Source organism: Colobus angolensis, unplaced genomic scaffold (genome assembly GCF_000951035.1).
Source record: "Colobus angolensis palliatus isolate OR3802 unplaced genomic scaffold, Cang.pa_1.0 Scaffold251, whole genome shotgun sequence".
Classification (NCBI taxonomy): Eukaryota; Metazoa; Chordata; class Mammalia; order Primates; family Cercopithecidae; genus Colobus; species Colobus angolensis.
This window is the reverse complement of record NW_012115722.1, coordinates 4,093,990-4,117,891: the sequence shown is the minus strand read 5'-3', so window position 1 is coordinate 4,117,891 and position 23,902 is coordinate 4,093,990. Positions and strand designations below refer to the sequence as shown.

At 48.8% G+C, this 23,902-nt stretch overlaps 1 protein-coding gene across 2 annotated transcripts in view; it reads left to right on the top strand.

Annotated features, from left to right (window-relative positions):
• Nucleotides 1-41: 41 nt before the first annotated feature.
• The window catches only part of NOD2 (nucleotide-binding oligomerization domain containing 2), a 39,206-nt gene continuing 15,345 nt past the window's right edge, over nucleotides 42-23,902 (top strand). Inside the window, exons 1-6 of one of the 2 annotated variants that reach the window (XM_011946615.1) lie at nucleotides 42-108; nucleotides 6,252-6,718; nucleotides 14,708-14,813; nucleotides 17,406-19,221; nucleotides 22,811-22,894; nucleotides 23,118-23,201. In XM_011946615.1, coding sequence (XP_011802005.1) covers nucleotides 6,260-6,718; nucleotides 14,708-14,813; nucleotides 17,406-19,221; nucleotides 22,811-22,894; nucleotides 23,118-23,201 — 2,549 coding nt within the window. In that variant the 5' untranslated portion in view covers nucleotides 42-108; nucleotides 6,252-6,259. Of the gene's footprint in view, nucleotides 109-3,907; nucleotides 4,086-6,251; nucleotides 6,719-14,707; nucleotides 14,814-17,405; nucleotides 19,222-22,810; nucleotides 22,895-23,117; nucleotides 23,202-23,902 lie in introns of those variants that run through there. The other variant, XM_011946614.1, reaches the window with a different exon arrangement.

Sequence of the window (23,902 nt, the reverse complement as noted above, 5' to 3'; positions counted from 1 at the left end):
AGCGCAACTGGAGCCGCAGCCTGAGCCGGAGCCGGAGCCTGAGCTGGAGCGGGGGCCGGGAGTCGTGGCCCGAAGCGGGCCTTGGAGTCGGCGCCCAGGTGGCTCGCGGTGAGTGATGTGCCCAGCACCTGGGGGTGGACTAAGGGGAGACTGTGGGCGCCGAGGGTCCCGCCCCCGTGACTTGAACACTTGGCTTCCCAGCCGTCCTGGCCGCAGGGCTTGGGCAAGGGTTGCCTCGGTTTCTCCTGGGGGAGTCCCGCGGTGTAGATGGGAAATGAGACGGAAAGGGGGCATCTCCAGGTAGGGGAGGTCCCCAGCAGGAGTGAGAAGTCTTGAGGAGCCTGGGCTTCAGGTCTCGGAGAGGGCAACTCTTTTGGTTTCCTTCCTCTCTGTGGGACTCAGTTTCCCATCTTCACCATGCCAGTGAGTGGGTGGGTGTAAGTGAGCGAGTCTGCCTGGAGGATCCTACTGCTGCTCTCCGCACCTCTTAGGGGAATCTCCTGCCTCCTGCTTCTCCTTTCTTGGGTGTGAGATCTAAGTTCAAATCCATCCCTTCCCAGGCAGCCCACATCAGAACCTGCGAGGCCACATCTCCTGTTTGCTCTCCTCTGCTTCTCAAGTTGATGGAGCAGCCATCTGGTCCTGCTTTCATTCCAACAAACTGAAAAGCCCTCCACCTCAATCCCCCTGGGGAGGGCCTCCTGAAGCTGCATGAGGGCGGGGGGCTGGACCCCTGCTTCTGAGTTTGCTCTTTCTGAGCCCTTCCTGCCATGGCCTTGGTTTCCCCATGGGCTGTGACCTGGCCCCCTCCAGGGTCCTTGTTCTACAGAGGGGAAACATCTGCCCTGTCACTCTCCTCTAACCCTTCAGTGAAGAAGACCAGAGTGACATCCCCACCATCTGTACTTGCCCGTCCTGATCACCCAGCCATGGGGCTGCTGAGGCCCCTGAGTTTGTTGGCCACTCAAGGCTCCTTTACCTCTCTGCACCCTGGGATCTGAGGCTGGAAGCATCCTCATCCAGCCCACCTCCCTCCTACCCATCGCAGAACCCCTCTGACACACATGCCCAGTGGTGGGGAGCTTGTTACTGATGAGGTGGCTTTTCAGTGCCTTGCAGCTCTTGTTTTCTTTAACTAAAATCTATGGCTTACAGATTCTACACCTTGGTTCCACCTCTGTCTCCCAGAGCCATGCAGAGCACTTCCATTCTTTCATTCATTCCAGTGATCATCATTCATGCACTGGATGAGACACAAGACAGAGCAATAGGAAAATCAGACAAAACTCCCTGCCCTCATGGAGTGCACATTCTAGAAAGGAATGGACAGCAATGAAATAAGTAAATATATGGCATGGCAGGTGGTGGGAAGTGCTATGAGTAGAACAAAACTGGGAAACAAAACAGAGAAGGCTTTCCCAAGACCAGGAGAGCTGGGCAAAGTCGTAAGAGTTGAGGGGTGAGCCATGTGAGTATCTTGGGGGCTAGGAGGCTTTGGTTTTCACTCTGAGCATGATGGGAGCACTGGTTTGGAACAGAGGAGTCACCTGCTCTGACTTGGGATCTGGCAGGCCCACCTAGCTGTGGGGTGGAGAATGGATCATGGGGAGTGAGGTAAGGGCAGAAGGAGAGCCTGGTAAGAGGATCATTGCTGTCATTCTGGGGAGAGACCATGGTGGCTTGCACCACGGCGCAGCGGTGGTTAAAATAATAATTAAAAAAAAAACCAGACATGCAGATTTGGGATATATTTCAAAGGCTGTGTCGATAGGATTTGGGGTGTAAGAGAAAGGTCGAGTCAAATATGATTCTGAGGTTTTGGTTCGAGCTTCTGGAGGTTTGAAGCTGCCATGAACTGAAATGGGAGTTGCTTAGGGGGGAGATTAAGAGTTTGGTTTTGTGCTTGTGGAGTTTGAGCTGTCCATGAGGCATCAATGATGAGTAAGCAGCTGGGAAAAATTAAGGGCGGAGGTTGGAGTTGGAAATAAAACTTTGGGCATTATCACAATATAGCTGGTATTTAAAGCCACAGGAGCAGGTGGGCTCATCTAGGGAGGGAGCGATATGGAGAAGAGAAGGGGTCCAACCATTGAACGCTGAGGCCCCCAGTGTTAGGAACCAGATAAGAAGACAGAAAGAGTGGAAATCAGAGAGTTGGGGTGTCCTGGAGGAAATGAGGAAAATGCCCCAAAGAGGAAGGAGGGAACAAATATGACCAATGCCCCTGGCAGAGCAAGCAGGCTGAGAGCTGAGGATTGAGCAACGGGAGGTCACTGGTGACAGTTTCACTGAAGCTGGATGGGGAACTTGAGGGTAAGGGAGGGGATGGGAGGACTTGGGGACCAGTACAGGCAACAGACAAGGGTGTCTGCTGTAAAGGGGGGCAGATAAACGGGATTGGAGCCAAATGAAGAAGGTGGGTGTCAAGAGAGGGCTTTACTTTTACAATGGAGAATTATAGTGCATTGTGCACCGGTGGGGGGAATTGGTCTCTTAGGAAGAGAAGTTCAGTGCTGGGGAGGGAGAATGCAGGATGGCGGGGGGAGGGTTGGGGCGCTTGGCCACAGCAGAGACCCAGGATACTTGGGAGGTTGAGCTTCCCTGAGCTTCCCTTCCTCTCCTGTCTGCAAGGGGTCAATGGGCTGAGATTTCAGCACTTAAGCAAAGCATTTGCTCTTGGCCCCAGAGAAACCAGGCTGGCTGTGGTCTCAGGAGTTGTCCAGGCTCAGGCCTGGGCCTGGGTTTCAGGGAGGGCCCGTGTGGTTCACTCCTTGACCCTCTCTTTCAGCAAGGAAGTGCTCCTTTCTCTACATGGGCCTCACCTTGGGGAGGACAATGGTGTCCTTGAAGTTGTAGTAACTGAAGTAGAGATCAAAAGGCAATGCAGATAGACTGAGAGATTTTGCCTGAAGAGGGGAAGCCCGATCAGGTAATAAAGGGGTAAGAGGAAGGATGTTAAGGACAATTTTTAGGAAACAGATAATGAGTGAATATTTTTTCTGTCTCTTTCCCAATTTATTTTATTTTATTTTTTTTTTGAGGCAGAGTTTCACTCTTGTTGCCCAGGCTGGAGTGCAATGGCATGATCTCGGCTCACTGCAACCTCTGCCTCCCGGGTTCAAGCAATTCTCCTGCCTCAGCCTCCCTAGTAGCTGGGATTATAGGCATGTGCCACCAGGCCCGGCTAATTTTGTATTTTTAGTAGAGACGGGGTTTCTCCATGTTGGTCAGGCTGGTCTCGAACTCCCAACCTCAGGAGATCCACCCACCTTGGCCTCCCAAAGTGCTGGGATTACAGGCGTGACCCACTGCGCCCGGCCTCTCTTTCCCAATTTAAACTGAAGCAGGAGAAACTGAAGCTAGACATAATGAAGAAATTCCCAAGCTAGTGAGCTTCCTGAGCTGGTTAGTGAGGACAGCACTAAGGCCAGGCCCTCCTCTCCGGATGTTTAAGATGAGACAGGACAATGTCTGCTCAGAGACAGGGGGCTGGCTGAATTGGCCCTCAGGATTCTCTTTGCTCTGAGGTTTCTGGAAGAAGGCCAGGGCAGAGGTGCGGTGATGCAGCTGCTGGGAGGACAGAGCTCCGAGTCACGTGACTTGGGCGGCCCTCCCCTTCCTGGTGCCCACAGAAGCCCGACGTCACTAGCCCGGGTGTGTATGGCTCACACGTAGGCCAGGCTGCCCTAGGCTTGGTGTGATAGGGAGGGGCCCCTACTTACTTGTGGCCTGTCCCCTTGTGAGTGTGTCTCATGTCCCCAGTGGGGTTTTTCAGGGAGGGTCATGGTCTCCAGGATGCACAAGGCTTTGTGCCAGAATTGCCTGGAATTACCTAGTTCTGGAAGGCTGGTTGGCCAACTCTGGCCTCTGGCTTTTCCTCTGGGAATTTCCCTTGAAGGTGGGGTTGGTAGACAGATCCAGGCTCACCAGTCCTGTGTCACTGGGCTTTTGGTGTTCTGCACAAGGCCCACCCACAGATGCCATGCCTGCTCCCCCAGCCTAATGGGTTTTGCTGGGGGAAGAGGGTGGTCCAGTCTCTCCGGATGAGGAGGAAAGAGCAAGTGTCCTCCTCAGACATTTTCTGGGTAAGAGGAGCAGGCATTGTCCTGTCTCAGCTTGACTCTCAGCCTTCTTTCATCCCTGGCTGTGCACATGCTCCCAGGCCTGGGGTCAGATGGGGAGTGCCGACTCTGTCTCTGGGCTGTTTTCTGGGGAAAGGGGGTGGGTGGTTATTTTCCCCGGGACCCTGGCAGAGGTGATGGTGGGGGCTGCTGTCATGTCCTTGGCTGATGTTTCCACAGCTGAGAACCACTCCAGGGCCAAGCCCAGAGCTGATTCTACCCTCTTTTGGTCCTCTCTTCCCCCATCCCCCGCCACCCCACCCTCTTGGCTCCTCTGCTTAGAGGTGAGCACAGGGATGAGACCTCCTTGGCCTGAGAGAACTGCCTTAGTTCCTGGATTCCAGTGGCCTGTGCAGGGGGGGGACACCCTCTCTCCCAAGCAGCCAGACACACAAATAACCTCATTGCCTCAGTTTCCCCATCTGACCAGCACAGGGCCTCCTGTGCCCCAGCAGCGTTCTGAGAGATTGGAGGTTTTTCCTTTTGCTTACCTTGGCTGCCGTATGAGGATGGTTACAGTGTTCCTCCCACCCCCAGCCCAGGGGATATTTGATTCATGATCATTTCCACAGTGTCTCTGTGGGGGACAGTGCCGTGCCAGGCTCAGGGATGCTAGGACGAGTAAGACCCAGGCTTCCACGTGACCCAGGCAGGGAGAGAGACACATAAACAACCATCAGCAAAGAGGCAAAATCCCCAGGCTGCTTGGCATCTGCTCCCTCGAGTGGCTGGGAATGTCCCCGATTTATAAAAAGAAGCCGACGGCTGTCTTTGTTGTCCATGCCTACACCCTTTCACTTTCGTTTCTTTGAGACACTGCACCAGCCCTTGTCCACGGACCCCACGACAATCGCAGAACTGACCCTGCTGAGAGATTTTCTCAGCTGCTTAGAGATCCTCCCAGGGCTTGAAGCTCCTGGAGGGTCACTTGCCCTCAAATTCCCAGAACCCACAGCAGGTAGCTAACGATAGCAGCAGCAGCAGTCTGTGCATGGTGGTTTTGAGGGCGTGGGAGGGAGGTGAGGGCCCTAGGGTAAGTGTGTGGGGGAAGTATTGATGGGGGACAAGGCACTAGAATGCTTGGAAACAACTTAGTTTGCACCGTCATTTTTCACTTAGCCTAGGATAGGATCTTTAGAACAATACTGAGTGTACCCCTTGGAGTAGCAGTGTGCAAAACACACAGCACGGGCTTGGGGGCCCCCGTGGGGAACCCAAATGTAAGAGTTAGAGACATGCATTCTGGAGTTGCACACGGCTTGTGTTGAAATCCTGACTCTGCCTGTCTAGCTGTGACATGTCGTACAAATCACTGAGCCTCTTGGTGCCTCAGTGTCTTCCTCTGTAGAATGGGCAGATCATAAGCACTGCTTCAGAGTGGCTGGGAGGGTTCAGTGAATTCACGCAGGAGAGCACTTAGAATGGCGCCTGGTGTGTCGTTTATGCTTAATTAATATTAGCCATTACTGAAACTGCTGTAGCGTGAATCCGGCCAGTGTGAAAGAGGCTCTCTCACCCTGCTTTGAAGAGAATGAATTCCCTGACTGCTTGGAAGATCTCTCTTTCTCTCTCTCTACTTTTTAAATTTTTATTATTATGTTTTTGAGACAGGGTCTCACTCTGTTGCCCAGGCTGGAGTGCAGCCTGCAGCCTCTGCCTCTCGGGTTCAAGCGATTCTCCTACCTCAGCCTCCCGAGTAGGTGGGATTACAGGTGCCCACACCACGCCTGGCTAATTTTTGTATTTTTAGTAGGGAAAGGGTTTCATCGTGTTGGCCAGGCTGGTCTAGAACTCCTGATCTCAAGTGACCTTGGGAGATCTCTTGCTCCTCATACTACCTCAAGCCTTTTTAAACATTTTAAGCCGGAGACCAAGCATGGATGTGGGAGTTAGGGGTCTTGATTCAATTCTTGGTTGCTTCAAATTCTCTGTGGGACCTTGAGGTGTTTCTTGCTTTCTCTGGGTCTCAATTTTCACATCTGTATGGTGGGGAGCTTGGATTGGGTAATGTCTGAGGCTAGAACCATGGCCAACTCGGGTTCTGCTGGGGCTGACTTGCCCTGGCCTTCCCCAGCCACCCCGCATCTGGCTTCTGGAGAAGTCTTGCACTGACCTTGTTCTCCTCCCCAGGTTGTGAAATGTGCTCGCAGGAGGCTTTTCAGGCACAGAGGAGTCAGCTGGTGGAGCTGCTGGTCTCAGGGTCCCTGGAGGGCTTCGAGAGTGTCCTGGACTGGCTGCTGTCCTGGGAGGTCCTCTCCTGGGAGGACTACGAGGGCATCCACCTCCTGGGCCAGCCTCTCTCCCACTTGGCCAGGCGCCTCCTGGACACCGTCTGGAATAAGGGTACTTGGGCCTGTCAGAAACTCCTCGCTGCTGCCCAGGAAGCCCAGGCCGACAGCCAGTCCCCCAAGCTGCATGGCTGCTGGGACCCCCACTCGCTCCACCCAGCCCGAGACCTGCAGAGTCACCGGCCAGCCATTGTCAGGAGGCTCCACAGCCATGTGGAGGGCATGCTGGACCTGGCATGGGAGCGGGGTTTCGTCAGCCAGTACGAATGTGACGAAATCAGGTTGCCAATCTTCACACCGTCCCAGAGGGTGAGGCACTCCTGCATGCATCACAGAGTTCCCAGGAAAGGGGTGCTTAGTCACCAAGACTGATTTGTCCTCATGAAGTCAGCCTGTGGGGTAACTTGGTCTGTGGGATTTCCCCTAAAAAGGTAGCCAGGCAGGTAAAATTTGCTCTTGACTCTTGGCAGGCAACATACAACTTTCTTTCCTTCTTTCTTTTTCCCTTCCCTCCTCTCCCCTCCCCTCCCCTCCCCTCCCCTCCTCTTCCCTTCCATTCCCTTCTTTTCCTTTTTGAAGTTTCACTCTGTTACCCAGGCTAGAATGCAGTGGCACAATCATAGCTCACTGTAGCCTTGAATTCCTGCACTCATGATCTTCTGGCCTCTGAGTAGCTGGGACTATGGGTGCTGTACCACCATGCACAGCTTTTTTTTTTTTTTTTTCTTTTAGAGATAGGGTGTTGCTATGTTGCCCAGGCTGGTCTCCAGCTCCTGGTTTTAAGCAATCCTCCCGCCTTGGCCTCCCAAACTGTTGGGATTGCAGGCATGAGCCACTTTGCCTGGCCAACATACCGCTTCTGCCGAGAGGAAGTGTGTAGTGGCCAGGGGCTCAGATTCTGAAGCCAGAATGGTGCAGGCTCAAGGTCAACCCTGTGTGATCTCAGGCTTCCCTATGTGGAGCCTCTCCAGCCTCAGTCTCTCTTGTTTCGGTTTCCTCATCTATAAAACAATGGTAATAGTCAAATGGTGCCTATCCTATAAGGCTCTCGGGAGGATTCAGTGAGTTAAATTGAGTAATGCTTAGGATAGTGTCTATTACCACTGGCTGCTATTGATTATTTCTGTTAGGAGTGATACTCTGTACTTGTACACTTTTATTTCTGTCTGTTTTAAATTAACAGCACAACAGATCATAACACTGCAGTATATTGAATTTCTATTTTATAATTAACATGGCATATTATATACTAATATAGCCTAAATGTTTATGTAGGATTTCTGATATGAAATTGCATTAGATCATAGATGTTCAGAGTTGGGATATAACTGCCCCTGAGAAGGTAATGACTCAACAGAGACTAGAAGGTCAGAGAAGTGACCACTGAATATTTTTGAAACTCGTTTGTTTTCTTCCAAACAGTGATTCTTAGGGCTCCTGAGAGGCAGACAGAACACTCACTAACATTCCACTTTATAAATCAGGAAACTGAGACCAAGTAAAGTAGTTTGAATAAGCTCACAGTAGTTAATGAGAGGGCCAATGCTGGACCAGCTGGCCAACATTTGTCATTGGCTTATTCATCCATCATTCATTTATTCATTCATTTATTCAGCCAGAATTTACTAGGTGCTTCATACATATTTGCTTAAAGTTTGTTGTCTTCACAGAGCTTTGCACATAGTAGGTACTCCATAAATATTTGTGGATGAAATAAATGAGTTATTGAATGAATTATTGAATTAGAATGACACTGCAGTGTTAAAATGGGCTGGGTTGGGGAAAATTTTAGTTTTTATTTTTGTCTGTTTTCCAAAAATGTATGTGGTGTTCATGTGAGTCTGGGTAACCCTAAGTTGAGACTGATGAAATAAACGAATTTGTCTTCAAGGCTGCACTAAAGCTGGCTCACATGGCTAGGTATTTACAGAGCAGACGTGGTGCAGTCCTCTCTGATTAGTTACAGGTACAGAAGATATATTCATTATTGGACTGACCTTAGTTTCTCTTATAATTTATTAGGGAAATTGAACCAGCCCATCTGAGAAGTTACAAGATTGTGTCTTGTCATCTTTGAAAGTTCAGCAATGTGGTCTGGTACAGATGGTCTGAGGGGTTTGGAGAAGGTAGCCTAGATCCCTAGGGCCCAGAGAAGACAGGACATGAACAGAGGAAGTACCTCTGGATTGGTGAAGAAAAGAAATGGGATAACTCATGGGTCAAAGAAGAACTCATGATGGAAATCAGAAAATATTCAGAACCAAATAATAATGAGAATATTATTTATCAAAATCTATCAGATACAGCTAAAGCAGAACATAGGGGGAAATTTACAACCTTAGATGCCTAGATTAGGAAAGAAGAAAGGCATTTATTTATTTATTTGAGATGGGGATCTCACTGTGTCATCCAGGCTGCTGGAGTGCAGTGGCATGATCGTAAATCACTGAAGTCTCGAACTTCTGGGCTGAAGTGATCCTCCTGCCTCAGCCTTCCAAGCAGGTGGGACACAGGCTGGCACCACCATACCAGGCTAACTTTTTTTTTTTTTTTAAGATTCGGGGTCTTGCTATGTTGCCCAGACTGGTCTCAAACTCCTGGGCTCAAGTAATCCTCCTCCCTCGGCTTCTCAAAGTGCTGGGATTACAAGCATGAGCCACTGCGCCCATCTAAGGCTGGATTTTAATAAGCTAAGAATTCATCTTAAGAAAGGGCTAAATAGACAGCAAAAGCAAACGTTGAAGGTTGGGACTGAGCTGAGTGGGTAGCGGGGATAGGGGGCAACAGATGTGAGGATACTAGGAGATTTTGAAGGGATTGCATTGTCTGAGGTTTAAGCCTTTAGAATCCAGCTCTCTCTGAGCCCCCTTTGAGCTCTGACATTCTGTGACTCTGATTTGGTAACCTTCCTTTAGTGGCCTTTCTGATTTTATCTGGATGGTGCTTGTGGTATATCCAACCAACATGTCTTCCCAAATGGCCTTTTAATTTCCTATGAAGAAGTAGCTGTCGTTGATTGCAGGTTAGGGACAGAAAATGCTGTGCAATGAAACAAAATGCAAGTTAAAGAACTAAATTCCAAAAATACCCATTGCTACTACTGACTGAGTGAATGCCTACTGTGTGCCAGGCACTGTACCCAGTCCATTCCCTGTATTGTTTTATTTAAGCCCCACAAGGGTGTAGTGTGACTACACTGTTTTTTAACAATGAAGAAACTGCCCAAATCGCCCATCTGGGAAGTGGCCCAGCTAGAATTTGAATCCAGGCCTGTTTTCCTCTAGAGCTTGTGCTATTCTCTGTCTGTCATAAAATGTGGGGGCTTTGTGTGGTAAACTTGCTCAGTTGGGCATAGCAGTTGTTAGGAAACCTGAGGCTGGTAACACCAGCTGTAATACCAGCTGTCCGTCTGACTCATGCAACTGTTAAAGTTGATAGGGCTGAGGTGTCAGACTGAGCTCTGAATTGCCTGATTCTTATAACAATATTAACTTAAACATTTTTAAATTGGAAAATGCACCATGCATACAGAAAAGTGTGTATATTTCATACGTATGGTGTAAACTGCTCCCATCACCCAGGTTAAAAAACAGGACGTTGTCAGTACCTGGGGCTTTCTTTAATTGCAACTACTAGAGCTAAACAGTGGTAAAAATGCAACTACTAGAGGCAAACACTGGTAAAAAAAATCTTTTGTGTAAATCATTTCTTTGCTTTCTTTCATGTTTTAGCATCTTTTAAAATAAATCCCCAAACAATGTATTGTTCTATTTTGAAAAATTGAGTAGCAAGCCAAAAATAACTGTGGAAAGAAAGGTCACTTAAGTTAGGCTGGGTATGGTGGCTCATGCCTTTAATCCCAGTACTTTGGGAGGTCGAGGGAGGCAGATCACGAGGTCAGGAGATCAAGACCATCCTGACCAACATGGAGAAACCCCACATCTACTAAAAATACAAAAAATTAGGCAGGCATGGTGGCATGTACCTGAAGTCCCAGCTACTCAGGAGGCTGAGGCAGGAGAATCACTTGAACCCAGGAGGCAGAGGTTGCAGTGAACCGAGATCACACCACTGCACTCTAGCCTGGGCGACAGAGCAAGACTCTGTCTCAAAAAAAGAAAGGTCACTATTACCTTTTCTTAGATGAAGGTTCCCAAGGCAGGGAAAGCTAAGTGGAGTCCCAGGGGCTTGGTCTGGCTTTGCCTTCCCTGGGAATTTATAAGGACCTCTTCTGGGAAGTCAGTAGGCAATGTCATGAATGAGTCTGGGGAAATATTGGGCTCATTGCAACTGGAGGGTCTGGTATGGCTGATGTGAATTATGTGCTGTCCAGAGGAAAATGTCCAGAGGAAGCAGGCTACTTTGTACAGTCAGTGGTAAACTTGCCAAAGGCTATTCTAGTCTAGGAATAGGCCAAGACTAAACACTTCTGTGGAGTGAAATGAATGTTCTCAGTTGACTGAGGCAGCAGGAGTTGAAAAGAAATGATATTAGCTCATGGTGAAGAAAAGTCAAACATAGATAAAGGTTAGGGTCAGCCTTGCCTGGACATCTAGGAGATAATTGCCCTCAACAAGTCTGAGTCTTGAGTCACTACTCCATTCTGTCTGAACTGGTGGCCATCTACTTATAGTATACAACCGTCAACCTGAGATTTCCCTAAATGGTCTTCCTGAGTTGGTCTCCTGTATCCTGAATCCTGTGGCCTCTTCTTTCCTGGTTTACTCCATTTTGCTAGACCATATCCTCCAGTCAATTCCTTATAATGAAAGTATGAAAGTTAAAATTTCTGAGCTCTTACATGTCTAAAAGTTCCCTCATACTGGATTGATAGTTTAGCTGGGTATAAAATTCTGGGCTGGCCATCATTTTCCTTCAGAATTTTGATTGCATTATTCCATTAGCATCTCTTTTCAATATTGCTTCTAAGAATTCCAAAACCATTTTTTTTTTCTTTTTGAGACAGGGTCTCACTCTGTCACGTAGGCTGGAGTGCAGTAGTGTGATCTTGGCTCATTGCAATCTCCACCTCCTGGGGTTAAGTGAATCTTCTTCCTCAGCCTCCTGAGTAGCAGGGATTACAGGCACTCATCACCACACCCAGCTAATTTTTATATTTTTAGTAGAGATGGGGTTTTACTATATTGACCAGACTGGTCTTGAACGCCTAACCTCAGGTGATCTGCCCATTTCGGCCTCCCAAAGTGCTGGGATTAAAGGCATGAGCCACCACACCCAGCCTCCAAAACCATTTTAAAACTCTTTCTGGAAGCTTGTAAAATTTTCTTTTAGTCCCCAGCATTTTAAAATTTCAGTGATGTGCCTTGGTGTTCTTCCGTTGTGTTGGTCACCCAAGAGGCACTTTGAATCTGGAAACTTCTGACTTTATGTTTTGGGAAATGTTCTTGATTAGTTTACAGGTGATTTCTTTCTCTCCATTTTATCTCTTCTCTTTTTATGAAACTACTATTCAATGTTAGAACTCCTTGACCGATCATTTAATTTTCTTCTGTTTTCCATCTCTGTGTCTTTTTGCTCTACTTTTCTATGATAGTCACAACTCTATCTTTAAACTCTTGAATTTTTCATTTTTGATGTCATGATTTTAGTTTGCAAGAGGTAGGTTTGACTGTTTCTTTTTTGTAGTATCTTACTCTTGTTTTATGGATGCAACATCTTCTTTGACTTAAGGATCATAAGATAGGTGGGTTCTTTGTTTGTTTTTTTTTTGACTGTTTTTCACCCTATGTGAACTTTTTCTACAAGTAGCTTTCCCCTTCCTCCCTTGTTTGGCTTCTCTCTCCCACATTAGATGCTTTCTCTGAGCTCATGATACTCCTTGGTTTTCTTTCTCAAGACTGACATGTAGGACTTTAAAACTTGTTGAGCACGTGGGTGAAACTTGTCTACAATGAATTTCACTGTAGACATTTTGGGAAATGACAGTGTTTATATCTTTAGATCTTGCATCCTGGGTTAATCAAGTTGTCTGAGTAGACCACAGACTTTTGCCTGGGGATAAACCAGAAATGTGTTTCAGAAACCACTTTGATTCAGTCCTCCTTGTTTTAGTCATTTCCTTCAGTTTCGGAGGTCCCTCATGCTGATCATTCCAGAGCCCTTTACAAAGTCTAGGATACACACTGCATGGTTTTCAACTTTCTCATTTTGACATTAAGATTTGACTTTCAGGAGTCTCCTCAGTCCATTACCATTTATTCATTCAGCAAATCCTTGAGCACCCGATTTGTGCCAGACACTCTTCTAGGTGTTGGGGATACCTCAGTGAACAAAATAGACAAAAATCTTTGTCCTGGAAATACGCACACTCCAGTAAGGGGAGAGGGACAATAAGCCAAAGGAAGGAAATTACAGAGCGTGCTAGAAGGTGATAAGTGCTGTAGAAAGTAAGTAAAATGGGTTTGGGAGTTTAGAGTTTGGGAAGGGGATAAATGCTGGCAACTTTAAATAGAGTAGTCAGAGTTCTCACTTAGAAGGTGAAATTCGAGTAAAGACTTGAAGGAGGACAGTGGATTAGCCACATGGATGGCTGGAGGAAGGCTTCCAAGCTGAGGGGACAGCCAGAGCCAAGGCCCAGAGGCAGGAGCATGCCTGGTAGTTTTAGGAAACAGGAGGCCAGGATGCTGAGTGGAGTAATAGGGGGCATGAAAGGAGAAACTTGGGTCCACGTGGTTCTAGACAGGTATTTTTGTCTGTTTTGGGCCCTGAAGTTTACTGTTGGACTTGGACTCGGACTCTTATTTTGAGGAAATAGGGATGTTATTGGGATGTTCGTACAGGAGCGATGTGACCTGAGTTTTGTTTGCAAAGGATTAGACTCTGGCTGTGGCATTAAGGCTAGGCTGTGGGGGCATGAACAGAAGCAGGGGGACCAATTTTGTGGCCTGTGCAGCTTTCCAGGTGAGCAGGGATTGTGGGTTGGAGGAGGATGGTATAGAGGAGGTGACAGGAAGTGGCAGGGCTCTCTAGCTGTGTGTCTGGTATGTAGACACTGGCCACAGATGGCATTTGAGCACTAGAGACCTGGCTGGTCCACATGGAATTTCCATAAGCACATAATACACACCAGATTTCAAAGACTTAATATGAAAGAAAGAATGAAAAATATCTTACTATTTCTTTTCTTTTCTTTTTTTTTTTTTGAGACCCAGGCTCGCTCTGTCACCCAGGCTGGAGTGCAGTGGTGTGATCTGGGCTCACTGCAGTCTCCGCCTCCCAGGTTCAAGTGATTCTCCTGCCTCAGTCTCCTGAGTACCTGGGACTACAGGCACATGCCACCACGCTTGGCTAATTTTTTGTATTTTTAGTGGTGATGGAGTTTCACCACGTTGTCCAGGCTACTCTGGAATTCCTGACCTCAGGGGATCCGCCTGCCTTGGCCTCCCAAAGTGCTGGAATTACAGGCGTGAGCCACCATGCTCGGCCATATTTTGTTATTTTCTACACGGATTACATGTTGAAATGGTACTGTTTGGACTACTGTGGGTTAAATAGAATATATGATTAAAGTTAATTCATCTATTTCTTTTAACTCTAAAAAACATGTCTGTTGAAGGATTTGAAATTCCACATGTGGCTTGTATTTGTGCCCTGCATTTTATTTCTGTTGGACAGTGCTCTTTGGGACATGCTTTGAAGGTGGAGTCAACAGGAGTTGACAGATTACAGAGGAGAGACTTTGAGGATGATTCCACGACTTCCGGGCTGAGCACGTGGAAGAATGGGGTTAATATTAGCCAAGATGAGGAAGGCTGTTGGTTCGGCAGGTGCGTGGGCAGGTTAGGAGTTTGGTTTTGAATATGTTGGAGGTGTTTATGAAACTTTTAAGTGGAAATGGAAAATAGGCAGTTGGATGTGTAAGTCCAGGGTTCAGGGGGACAGTTCAGGCTGGAGATGAAGATGTGGGAGTCTGAGCAGAGATTGTATTCAAATATTCAATCCATGAGACTTGATGAAATCACTTCTCTTCAAAATGATTTACAGCCTACAGAATCATTTTCCCTATCTTTGTAGGTTTTTGTCTTCATTTTGTTTCATTTATTTTTCAGTTATTCACTGTTTTAGTGAGTTTTGGGTAGGAGCCAGATTGGATGCGTGTGTTCAATTCACCATCCAACACTATTAACTACTTGAAACTTATGTGGTTGTTCGGTTGTTTTTCTGACCTTTTATTCTGGACAGAAGAGAGATGCTTATGAAGTTGTAGCAATCAGTAAGCCTTCCCACATTGCTCCATCAGCCTTCCTGGAAGAACAATGTCTTCTGTCTTTCTTGTAGGCAAGAAGGCTGCTCGATCTTGCCACAGTGAAAGCGAATGGATTGGCTGCCTTCCTTCTGCAACATGTTCAGGAATTACCAGTCCCGTTGGCCCTGCCTTTGGAAGGTAGGTATATGTTCTCAGTTAATCAGAAAGGGAAGGGCAGTCAGTGCAGATCCATGGTTAAGAGTAGACCACACCTCGGTTAGCATCCCATATGCTGGCAGTGTAGCCTCCATGTGACTCAGTTTCCTTGTTTTAAGGCTACCACCACCCCCCATCTCATTGCGATTTTAGGAGAATTAAAAGGACAAAAGCGTGTGATGTTAGCTATTAGCTTTCATTATCTCCCACACAATATACTGACAATTGGAGCTACCATATGCTGAAGGCTGACTAAAGGTGTTACTTACCATCCAAACTCTCATTATCTGTACCAAAAAGATATGGACACATGTTTTGAGTTAGGCCTTGTACCTCTTGATGTCTGAAATTTAGCAGCTCACAATCGGAAACTCAAGAACCAAGTGGATCTAGAGACTCTGGTATCCCTCAGTGCCCAGGGTCACCACCCAAACTCAGGAACAGGAGGGGCTTGGACAGCACCTCTTGAACATACCAGGCATCCTGCCGGGTGCTTTATGGACAATGTCTACCCTTTGCAACAACCCTGAGAAGTAGGTGGTGGTTTTTTCACCTTATAGATGTGGAAACTGGGCAGGGAGGTTAAGTGACAAGGGAGGGGGAGATGGGTCTGATTGTAAATTGTCCCCACCTACACTTTCTCTTTTCTTGGGAGAAGAAATGTCAGTTGTAAAGAGAGGGTGCCAAAGTCTGGCACTCTTTAGGGCTTGTTCCTATACCACTGTAGGCAAAGCTCATTGGCACTGAAGCTCCCTGAGCTGTGCGTGGTGCTGGCAGATGGGTCTATCACCCTGGGCCCTGCCCTCTGGGCAGCAAGCAAACCTGTGGGAGGGGTGGCTGTAAGTCTGTGCCTGGCACTCGCGAGTGCACCCTCTCATCAAAGAACGGGATCTAAACATCAGTGCACCACAGCGGGGTGAGCAGCATGGAGCGCGGGGCCTGGTTTGGCCCTTGGTTAAGGTTTGCTGTGGATTATCATCAAGCACAGCTGATCACTGTAAGACCAGGCCAGGGTGCAGGATTCCCCACATTTCTAAAGGTGTGTTTATTTCTCTATAAAATGACATTTTATTTTTTTCCGGAGAATTTTAGTATCATTGGTGATGGCTGGAAAGCCTGCATTGGAAATCAGGTCGGAAGAGGAAGATGTATATCTGATATGTATTGGAGAGGAAGATATTTATCTTATGGTCTAAGTTCAGGGATCCTGGTATATTCAGAGGGCAGAAAGCTCAGCAATAATCATCAACTCTGGGAACAACAAAGGTGACATAAACACAGGGCGTCCCCTTTGTGTGACTGCAGATGGTCATCAGTGAGCTCAGAGCTCTCTGAAAATTACTTGTTAGTTTTTGGGTTGAAAATAAGTGGGCCAGTGTTTGGTTGGAGGCAGTGAGGCTGTGATGGCGGGGGACCGTGCTGAGTTCCTACCAGCCGGGGACTCTAAACCAGCACTTCCCCATTTCCTGAAAGGGGAACTAAACCCTGACACAGGAAATGGCTCGCTCGCATTGCTTTCAGGATGAGAAAGGAAGAGCAGTAGCCTTCCAAACACACCCTGTGCACGAAAACTCTCCGTGCATGGGGTGCATGGGGAGGATGAGGAAGTGGAGGCAGGATCACAGACTCTCATTCTAGTGCTCAGCTGGGGCACCCTGGTAACCCCGAGGCCTTCTATTGCTAGGCCCACCCAGATCAATCAGGATCATCTCCCCATCTCGAAGTTTAACTTTATCACATCTGCAGAGTTCCTTTTGCCACATAAGGTAACATATTCACAGGTTCTGAGGATTGGGACATGGACATCTTCGAGGGTCTATTGTTGTGCCTACTATAGCCATGAATAATAATGATAATAAGCACCATTTTTTGAGAGTTTGCCATGTCAGATATTCTTTTAAACTCTATTTTATCTCACTGCCTCCTGAAACAACCAATCCTTCCAGGTGTATATTGTCCCCATTTTTACAGATGAGAGAACTGAGGCCCAGAAAGGCTAAATGGCTTGCCCAAGTGTGTGGTGGACGCAGGTTTTCAAACTCAGGTGTGTCTGACTTCAGAGATTGGGCTCCTGAGCCCTTAAGCCCTTTGTTCCCCTTAGAAAAAGTTAACTGAGAGTGAATGGTGAAGGGATTTATCCAAAGCCACCCGGCTATTATGGCAGGACAGATATCAGAATACAGGTCTTCCTATCCCAGCCTAGAGCCCCTTCCCATCATCTACAATTCCTCCTGGTGAGTAATGATAATGGCAGTCACTGATGTCTTTGGACTTACTTTGTGTTGAGCACTGTGCTGAGCACTTGACATACGTCATCTTAGTTGATCCGTGTAAAAAGTCTGTAAGGTAGAGATCAACATTTCTCCCACCTTACAGAGGTGGAAACTGACAGTTAGGAAGTTTCCTTGATTGTCCTCAAAGTCCACAGCTTGTGAATGGAGGAGCCAGGATAGGCGCTTACTGGCTGTCCTATCCCTTCAGTTATGTCAGCTTCCCCCACAGCAGCCCACTGTCTGGTTAGGTCCCCTCTTCACTATGGTGCCACCTTCATCTGCCTCTTCTTCTGCCTTCCAGCTGCCACATGCAGGAAGTACATGGCCAAGCTGAGGACCACAGTGTCTGCTCAGGCTCGCTTCCTCAGTACCTATGATGGGGCAGAGACGCTCTGCCTGGAGGACATATACACAGAGAATGGCCTGGAGGTCTGGGCAGACGTGGGCATGGCTGGACCCCTGCAGAAGACCCCGGCCACCCTGGGCCTGGAGGAGCTCTTCAGCACCCCCAGCCACCTCAACGACGATGCAGACACTGTGCTGGTGGTGGGTGAGGCAGGCAGCGGCAAGAGCACGCTCCTGCAGCAGCTCCACTTGCTGTGGGCTGCAGGGCGAGACTTCCAGGAATTTCTCTTTGTCTTCCCATTCAGCTGCCGGCAGCTGCAGTGCGTGGCCAAACCACTCTCCGTGCGGACGCTACTCTTTGAGCACTGCTGTTGGCCTGATGTCGATCAAGAGGACATCTTCCAGTTCCTCCTTGACCACCCTGACCGTGTCCTGTTAACCTTTGATGGCTTTGACGAGTTCAAGTTCAGGTTCACGGATCGTGAACGTCACTGCTCCCCGACCGACCCCACCTCTGTCCAGACCCTGCTCTTCAACCTTCTGCAGGGCAACCTGCTGAAGAATGCCCGCAAGGTGGTGACCAGCCGTCCGGCCGCTGTGTCGGCATTCCTCAGGAAGTACATCCGCACTGAGTTCAACCTCAAGGGCTTCTCTGAACAGGGCATCGAGCTGTACTTGAGGAAGCGCCATCGTGAGCCAGGCGTGGCGGACCGCCTCATCCGCCTGCTCCAAGCGACCTCAGCCCTGCACGGTTTGTGCCACCTCCCTGTCTTTTCGTGGATGGTGTCCAAATGCCACCAGGAACTGTTGCTGCAGGAGGGGGTGTCCCCAAAGACCACTACAGATATGTACCTGCTGATCCTGCAGCATTTTCTGCTGCATGCCACCTCCCCAGACTCAGCCTCCCAGGGTCTGGGACCCAGTCTTCTTCGGGGCCGTCTTCCTACCCTTCTGCACCTGGGCAGACTAGCTCTGTGGGGCCTGGGCATGTGCTGCTACGTGTTCTCAGCCCAGCAGCTCCAGGCGGCACAGGTCAGCCCTGATGACATTTCTCTTGGCTTCCTGGTACGTGCCAAAGGGATCATGCCAGGGAGTATGGCGCCCCTGGAATTCCTGCACATCACTTTCCAGTGCTTCTTTGCCGCATTCTACCTGGCATTTAGTGCTGATGTGTCACCAGCTTTGCTCAGACACCTCTTCAATTGTGGCAGGCCAGGCAACTCACCGATGGCCAGGCTCCTGCCCACGCTGTGCATCCAGGGTGCAGAGGGAAAGGACGGCAGCGTGGCAGCTTTGCTGCAGAAGACCGAGCCGCACAACCTTCAGATCACGGCAGCCTTCCTGGCGGGGCTGTTGTCCCGGGAGCACTGGGACCTGCTGGCCGAGTGCCAGGCATCCGAGAAGGCCCTGCTCCGGCGCCAGGCCTGTGCCCGCTGGTGTCTGGCCCGCAGCCTCCGCAAGCACTTCCACTCCATCCCGCCAGCTGCGCCGGGTGAGGCCAAGAGCATGCACGCCATGCCTGGGTTCATCTGGCTTATCCGGAGCCTGTACGAGATGCAGGAGGAGCGGCTGGCGCGGAAGGCTGCACGTGGCCTGAACGTCGGGCACCTCAAGTTGACATTTTGCAGTGTGGGCCCCGCCGAGTGTGCTGCCCTGGCCTTTGTGCTGCGGCACCTCCGGCAGCCTGTGGCCCTGCAGCTGGACTACAACTCTGTGGGTGACATTGGCGTGGAGCAGCTGCTGCCTTGCCTTGGTGTCTGCAAGGCTCTGTAGTGAGTGTTACTGGGCATTGCTATTCAGGCATGGGGAAGCATCATCAAGGCTAAGCGTGGGAGCACCGAGCTGGGATCTAGAAATCTGGGCTCAGCTTCACCTTTGCCACCCTTCTTTGCAACCCTGTCCAGATCCCTTTCCTTCTGGGTCTTAATTTCAGTATGTGGTGATGACAACCATACTTTATTGACTGGCCTATGTGCTGGGTCTGGTGCTACACTTTCTGGAATGACCTCATCTAATCTCTGCAACTACCCTGGGCTGTAGGCAGGAATGTTATTATCTCCAATATCCTTGACTTGAGGCTCAGAGAAGTGAAGTAACTTGTCCAGGGTCACACAGGAAATGGCAGAGCTGAGGTTCACAAATCACATCTTTCTGATTACAGGTTTCCTGCCCCCCACCAGTCTCTGGATACACTTCAGAGGCTCCCTGAAAACCTTGAGGTCACATGCAGAAAGTTTTGTGTACTATGTGTCACCAAATCAGAGGTGACTAGTGCCCCGTCAGAGACTTTAACATCCCAATCAGATGGGAATTTCAGGGCCCAATAAATAGAAAGTGGCTGCAGGATTTCAACAGTGGCTGTCTTCCATTTGCCTGGCCACTTTCAACAATGGAAGAGGAGCCACTCTTGGATTCCTGAGGTAGCACAGTGTCCAAACAGGATTTCAGCACTACCTGCATTGCTTAGAGCCCCAGCCAAAGATATGAGGTTTTGCCCTTTGGAGAATCGGTGCCTCTGAACTCAGTGGCCTCTTTCCACATCTTGAGGGCAGGTAAGGGCAGAGAGTGTGCCTAGGCCTGGGGATCAGCATGCCACAGATTCCCCAACATCCTTCCAGCTTGAAAGGGGACGCCCTGCTTCTCTTTAGAACCTATGGGAAAGCAGAAGTTCTAGATTGAAGTTAAAATCGATTCCCAGCCTCCAGGGGCTTTAGGCTACACCTGGATGACCTTAATTGACCCTAAGCATGGGACAAACCTCTTCTTGAGAGTATTAGGATGGTATACATCTTCTCTGGGGCAAAGCAACAAGATTTATTTTTCACTATGGGCCGAACACATGGATATTCACTAGAAACTGTGCAGTGACTTGTGTTAACCCTGACATAAGGACCATGGTCATAAGCTTAAAGCATAATAACAACATAATACATAACATATATAGCGAATATATATATGTATTATATGCAATGAATATAAATATGATTATACCCATCATGGTCTTGGAGGAAACAGATGATACACTTAAAATGGGTGATCTGAGGAGAGTTTAATAAAGAGATTGTTTACAAGCCATGGGCAGGAGTTAGGAAGAGCGAGAGGGTTGGTGCAGGGGCCTGGGGTTAGCAACAGCTAGGGGAGGGTAGACTTGAAGGGGGAAGGGGAGGGAGACTAATTAGCTGGGGGGAAGGTATGGAGAGGGCTGCCTGAGCTTCTGCAACCTGGAAGAATACTGCTTGGCCCTAACTCCCCACCCTGACTCTTGCCCCTGGCCAGCGCCTTCCACTGACTGGACCCATCAGGGAGACGAGTGGGCTGCCTGCTGGAGTCGTCCCCAGGCATCAGCCTCCCAGGAGCCAGAGATGGGTAGAGAAGGGGGAGAGTGGATCTGGCCAGGCAAGTGGAAGACAGCCAGCACCAAACTGTATTTCCCTAGGAGGGAGGATCCTGATACTTCGAGTGGGAATTTGGAAACCTGTCTGTTGGAGCAATTTCCCTGATAGAAATAAGAATGTGCATTTTCCTGGGTAGTAGACTCATAGTTTTTACCCTAAGAGGCCAGGCATCACTGGCCTGTATGATCCTCATAGGCCAGTCCATCTCTGGAATTCTTGAATGGATCTTCCATCCTTGATGAAGGATGTCCCCACAATTCCCAGGGTGTGCAGAAGGGCTCTGGGAAACCTGTACGTCTGTCTGTATGTTCAGAGAAAGGTGAGCATGGCCTGGTTCTAGCTCCTGGTGCTCATACTGTGGTGTGTAAAGGCGCTTGTGGAACTGCAGATTCCTGGGCCTGCCTCTAGTGATTCACATTAAGTAGGTTTGCGGTGGGGCCCAGGGCATCTGTATTTTTCGCAAACACCCCTGGGGATTCTGATGCAAGTGGTCTCACTCTGAGAGAACTACCGGTCTGCAGCAACCAGCTTGGTTTTCCATTAGCAATTACTGTCCTTGAGCGAGTTTTACTGCTCTTCACCTTACATACACTAAAATCGCCAAGGCCGTAGGGGAGGGGAAGCAACCATGAGGTTGCTGTGAGTGCATTGTGTGTGTGTGTGTGTGTGTGTGTGTGTGAGAGAGAGAGAGAGAGATAGAGAGAGAGAGAGATAGAGAGGGAGAGAGAGAGAAAGACAGAGAGATTGAGAGAGAAAGAGAGAGAGAGAGAGGGAGGGAGGAAGGGGGAGGACACAGGCTCCTCTCCCACAGTGCCAACCTGCCTCTCTCCCACTTGAAGTGTTTCCATGCCAACTGAAATCCTCAGCCTCTAGGAAACCCTATATACACAGTGCCCCCATATAGGTTTCTTTAGACTCTGGCTCTCTCAGACTCTAGAGTGATGACTTTAAAAGTTTTTTGAATGTGACCCACAGTGATTGAGAGAGAGAGAGAGAGAGAGAGAGGGCACCACCGTGTAAACATGGAACCAAAGCTTTACGAAATGACTTTGCTTTATGAACTCTGAGGCACTCTGCTCTCTTCTGTTCTGTTCTATTTCCATCTTAGAAATGCTGCTCAGGACCTTCAAAATGGTTTGCATGACCTGCACCCTGCAGTCTGAAAAATCCCTGCACTAGAGAAGTGGCCATAAGAGGCCCTAAGGGAGAAGCTGCACAATGTCATGGTTAAGAGTGGGGTTTGGAGCCAAGCTGCCTAGACTCAAAGCCTTTATGTGCCGTACAACCTTGGCAAAGTCACTTCGCTTGTCTGTGCCTCAGTTTCTTTCTCACGAATGCACATAATAATGGCACCCACTTCACTGGCTTGTTGTGAGGAGGAAATAATGTTATTACTGGAAAGTGCTAAGGATAGTGACCAGTGCTAGCGATCATGGTTCTAGGTGACTTTTACCATGTGCTAGGTGCTCACAAGGCTTTATGTGCACAGCCTGGTGAGACTGATAATACTATTGTTCCCTCTTTTATAGATGAAGAGACCAGCAAATAACTAGTAAGTGGCTGATCACGATCCCAATATCCAGCTGAGGCACTCCAGAGCCTGAGCTGTTAACCATTCAGTCAGGGCCTCACAAGTTTGCCTGAAGATAAAGAATCATGTGCACAGTTGTTAAAATATACAGATTCCTGGGCCCCACCCCACAGATAGTTGATTGCCAGCTCCAGGGTACGGGCCTGAGAATCTGTATTTTAGGGAAGCTTTCAGATGATGTTGTGATCAGGTGAGTTTTGGGAGTGGTGTCCCAAGAGAAGGGGCAGACAGGGCTTGCTCAGCAGGGACTAGCCTGTTGGAGTGGTGTCACTGGGGATGTCATCAGGGATGAATGAAAGTCTTTTTGGGGGGTTTGTAGATTCTTTTCTTGTCTTACTGGCTCCATTTTCAAATGTATTTATTTTGTCTCTTTAGTTTGCGCGATAACAATATCTCAGACCGAGGCATCTGCAAGCTCATTGAATGTGCTCTTCACTGCGAGCAATTGCAGAAGTTAGCGTAAGTCAGCCTGGGCTGTAGACAATGGGCCCCAAGTACCCTGGTCTCACCCCAGGTCGTGCAGCCTGGGAAGCTGTGAGTGATGGGCTGGGGCAGGGGCTGTCTGCATGATGCGGAGGGGTGCCGGTGATTCCTGCCAAGAGGGGAAGGGCAACCCTGGGATTTGGTGCTCACTGTCCATTGTGCTTTGCTTCTGTGTCTCCTCTCTTCTGGAACTGAACAGTCTATTCAACAACAAATTGACTGACGGCTGTGCACACTCCATGGCTAAGCTCCTTGCATGCAGGCAGAACTTCTTGGCATTGAGGTGAGCCCAGGTTTTCCTTATTCCCTGGAAACTATTTTTTGCCCCATACCTGAGTCAGTCTGATCTGGTCTTGGCCTGGCGCTGCCCACGCTGGCTCCTGACCTCCTGATTGAATGCAGGGACAGTGTCTCATTTTAAGCAGGGATTATCTAATGCTGTGATCTCCCCAGTAAACTCTGGACTAGCCCTGCTGAGGACTTCCTGTCTTTTGACCTTTGGCCCTTAGGGCAAAAAAGCTTTTCTAGGCCCCTTTCTTTTTCTGTGTCTAAGAGTGTCACAGTGTGTCACAGTTTTCTGGGGTTACTGAGTTCCACGATGCATGTTGAGCTTGTCCCAGTGGGGGAGGCATACACAGTTAGTTGCCACCCCAGCTGTGGCAGCCAGTTGCTGCAACACTCCCAGGAGGTCCTTTCACCACTCAGAGCATGCAAGGTTTGCAATCCATCTGGGTCTGCATTTCTGCTGCTCCAGTGTTTCTCAGTTTCAACTGGAGTCTCTCTCTCCTGCCTGATGCCATTAAATTGCCCCTTTAGCTGGCCGCTGGGTTGGCCTGGCTTCTCTCTCTTTCCCTCTCTCTCAGATATTCTTGCCTCCTGTGATTTGTGAGGCAGTAAAAGAAGACAAAGTAAAGAATTGCCTCCATCTATTCTTTTACTTCTTGGGCTGGGTTTGTGGATGGGAGCTGCCATCTTAAAATGGCT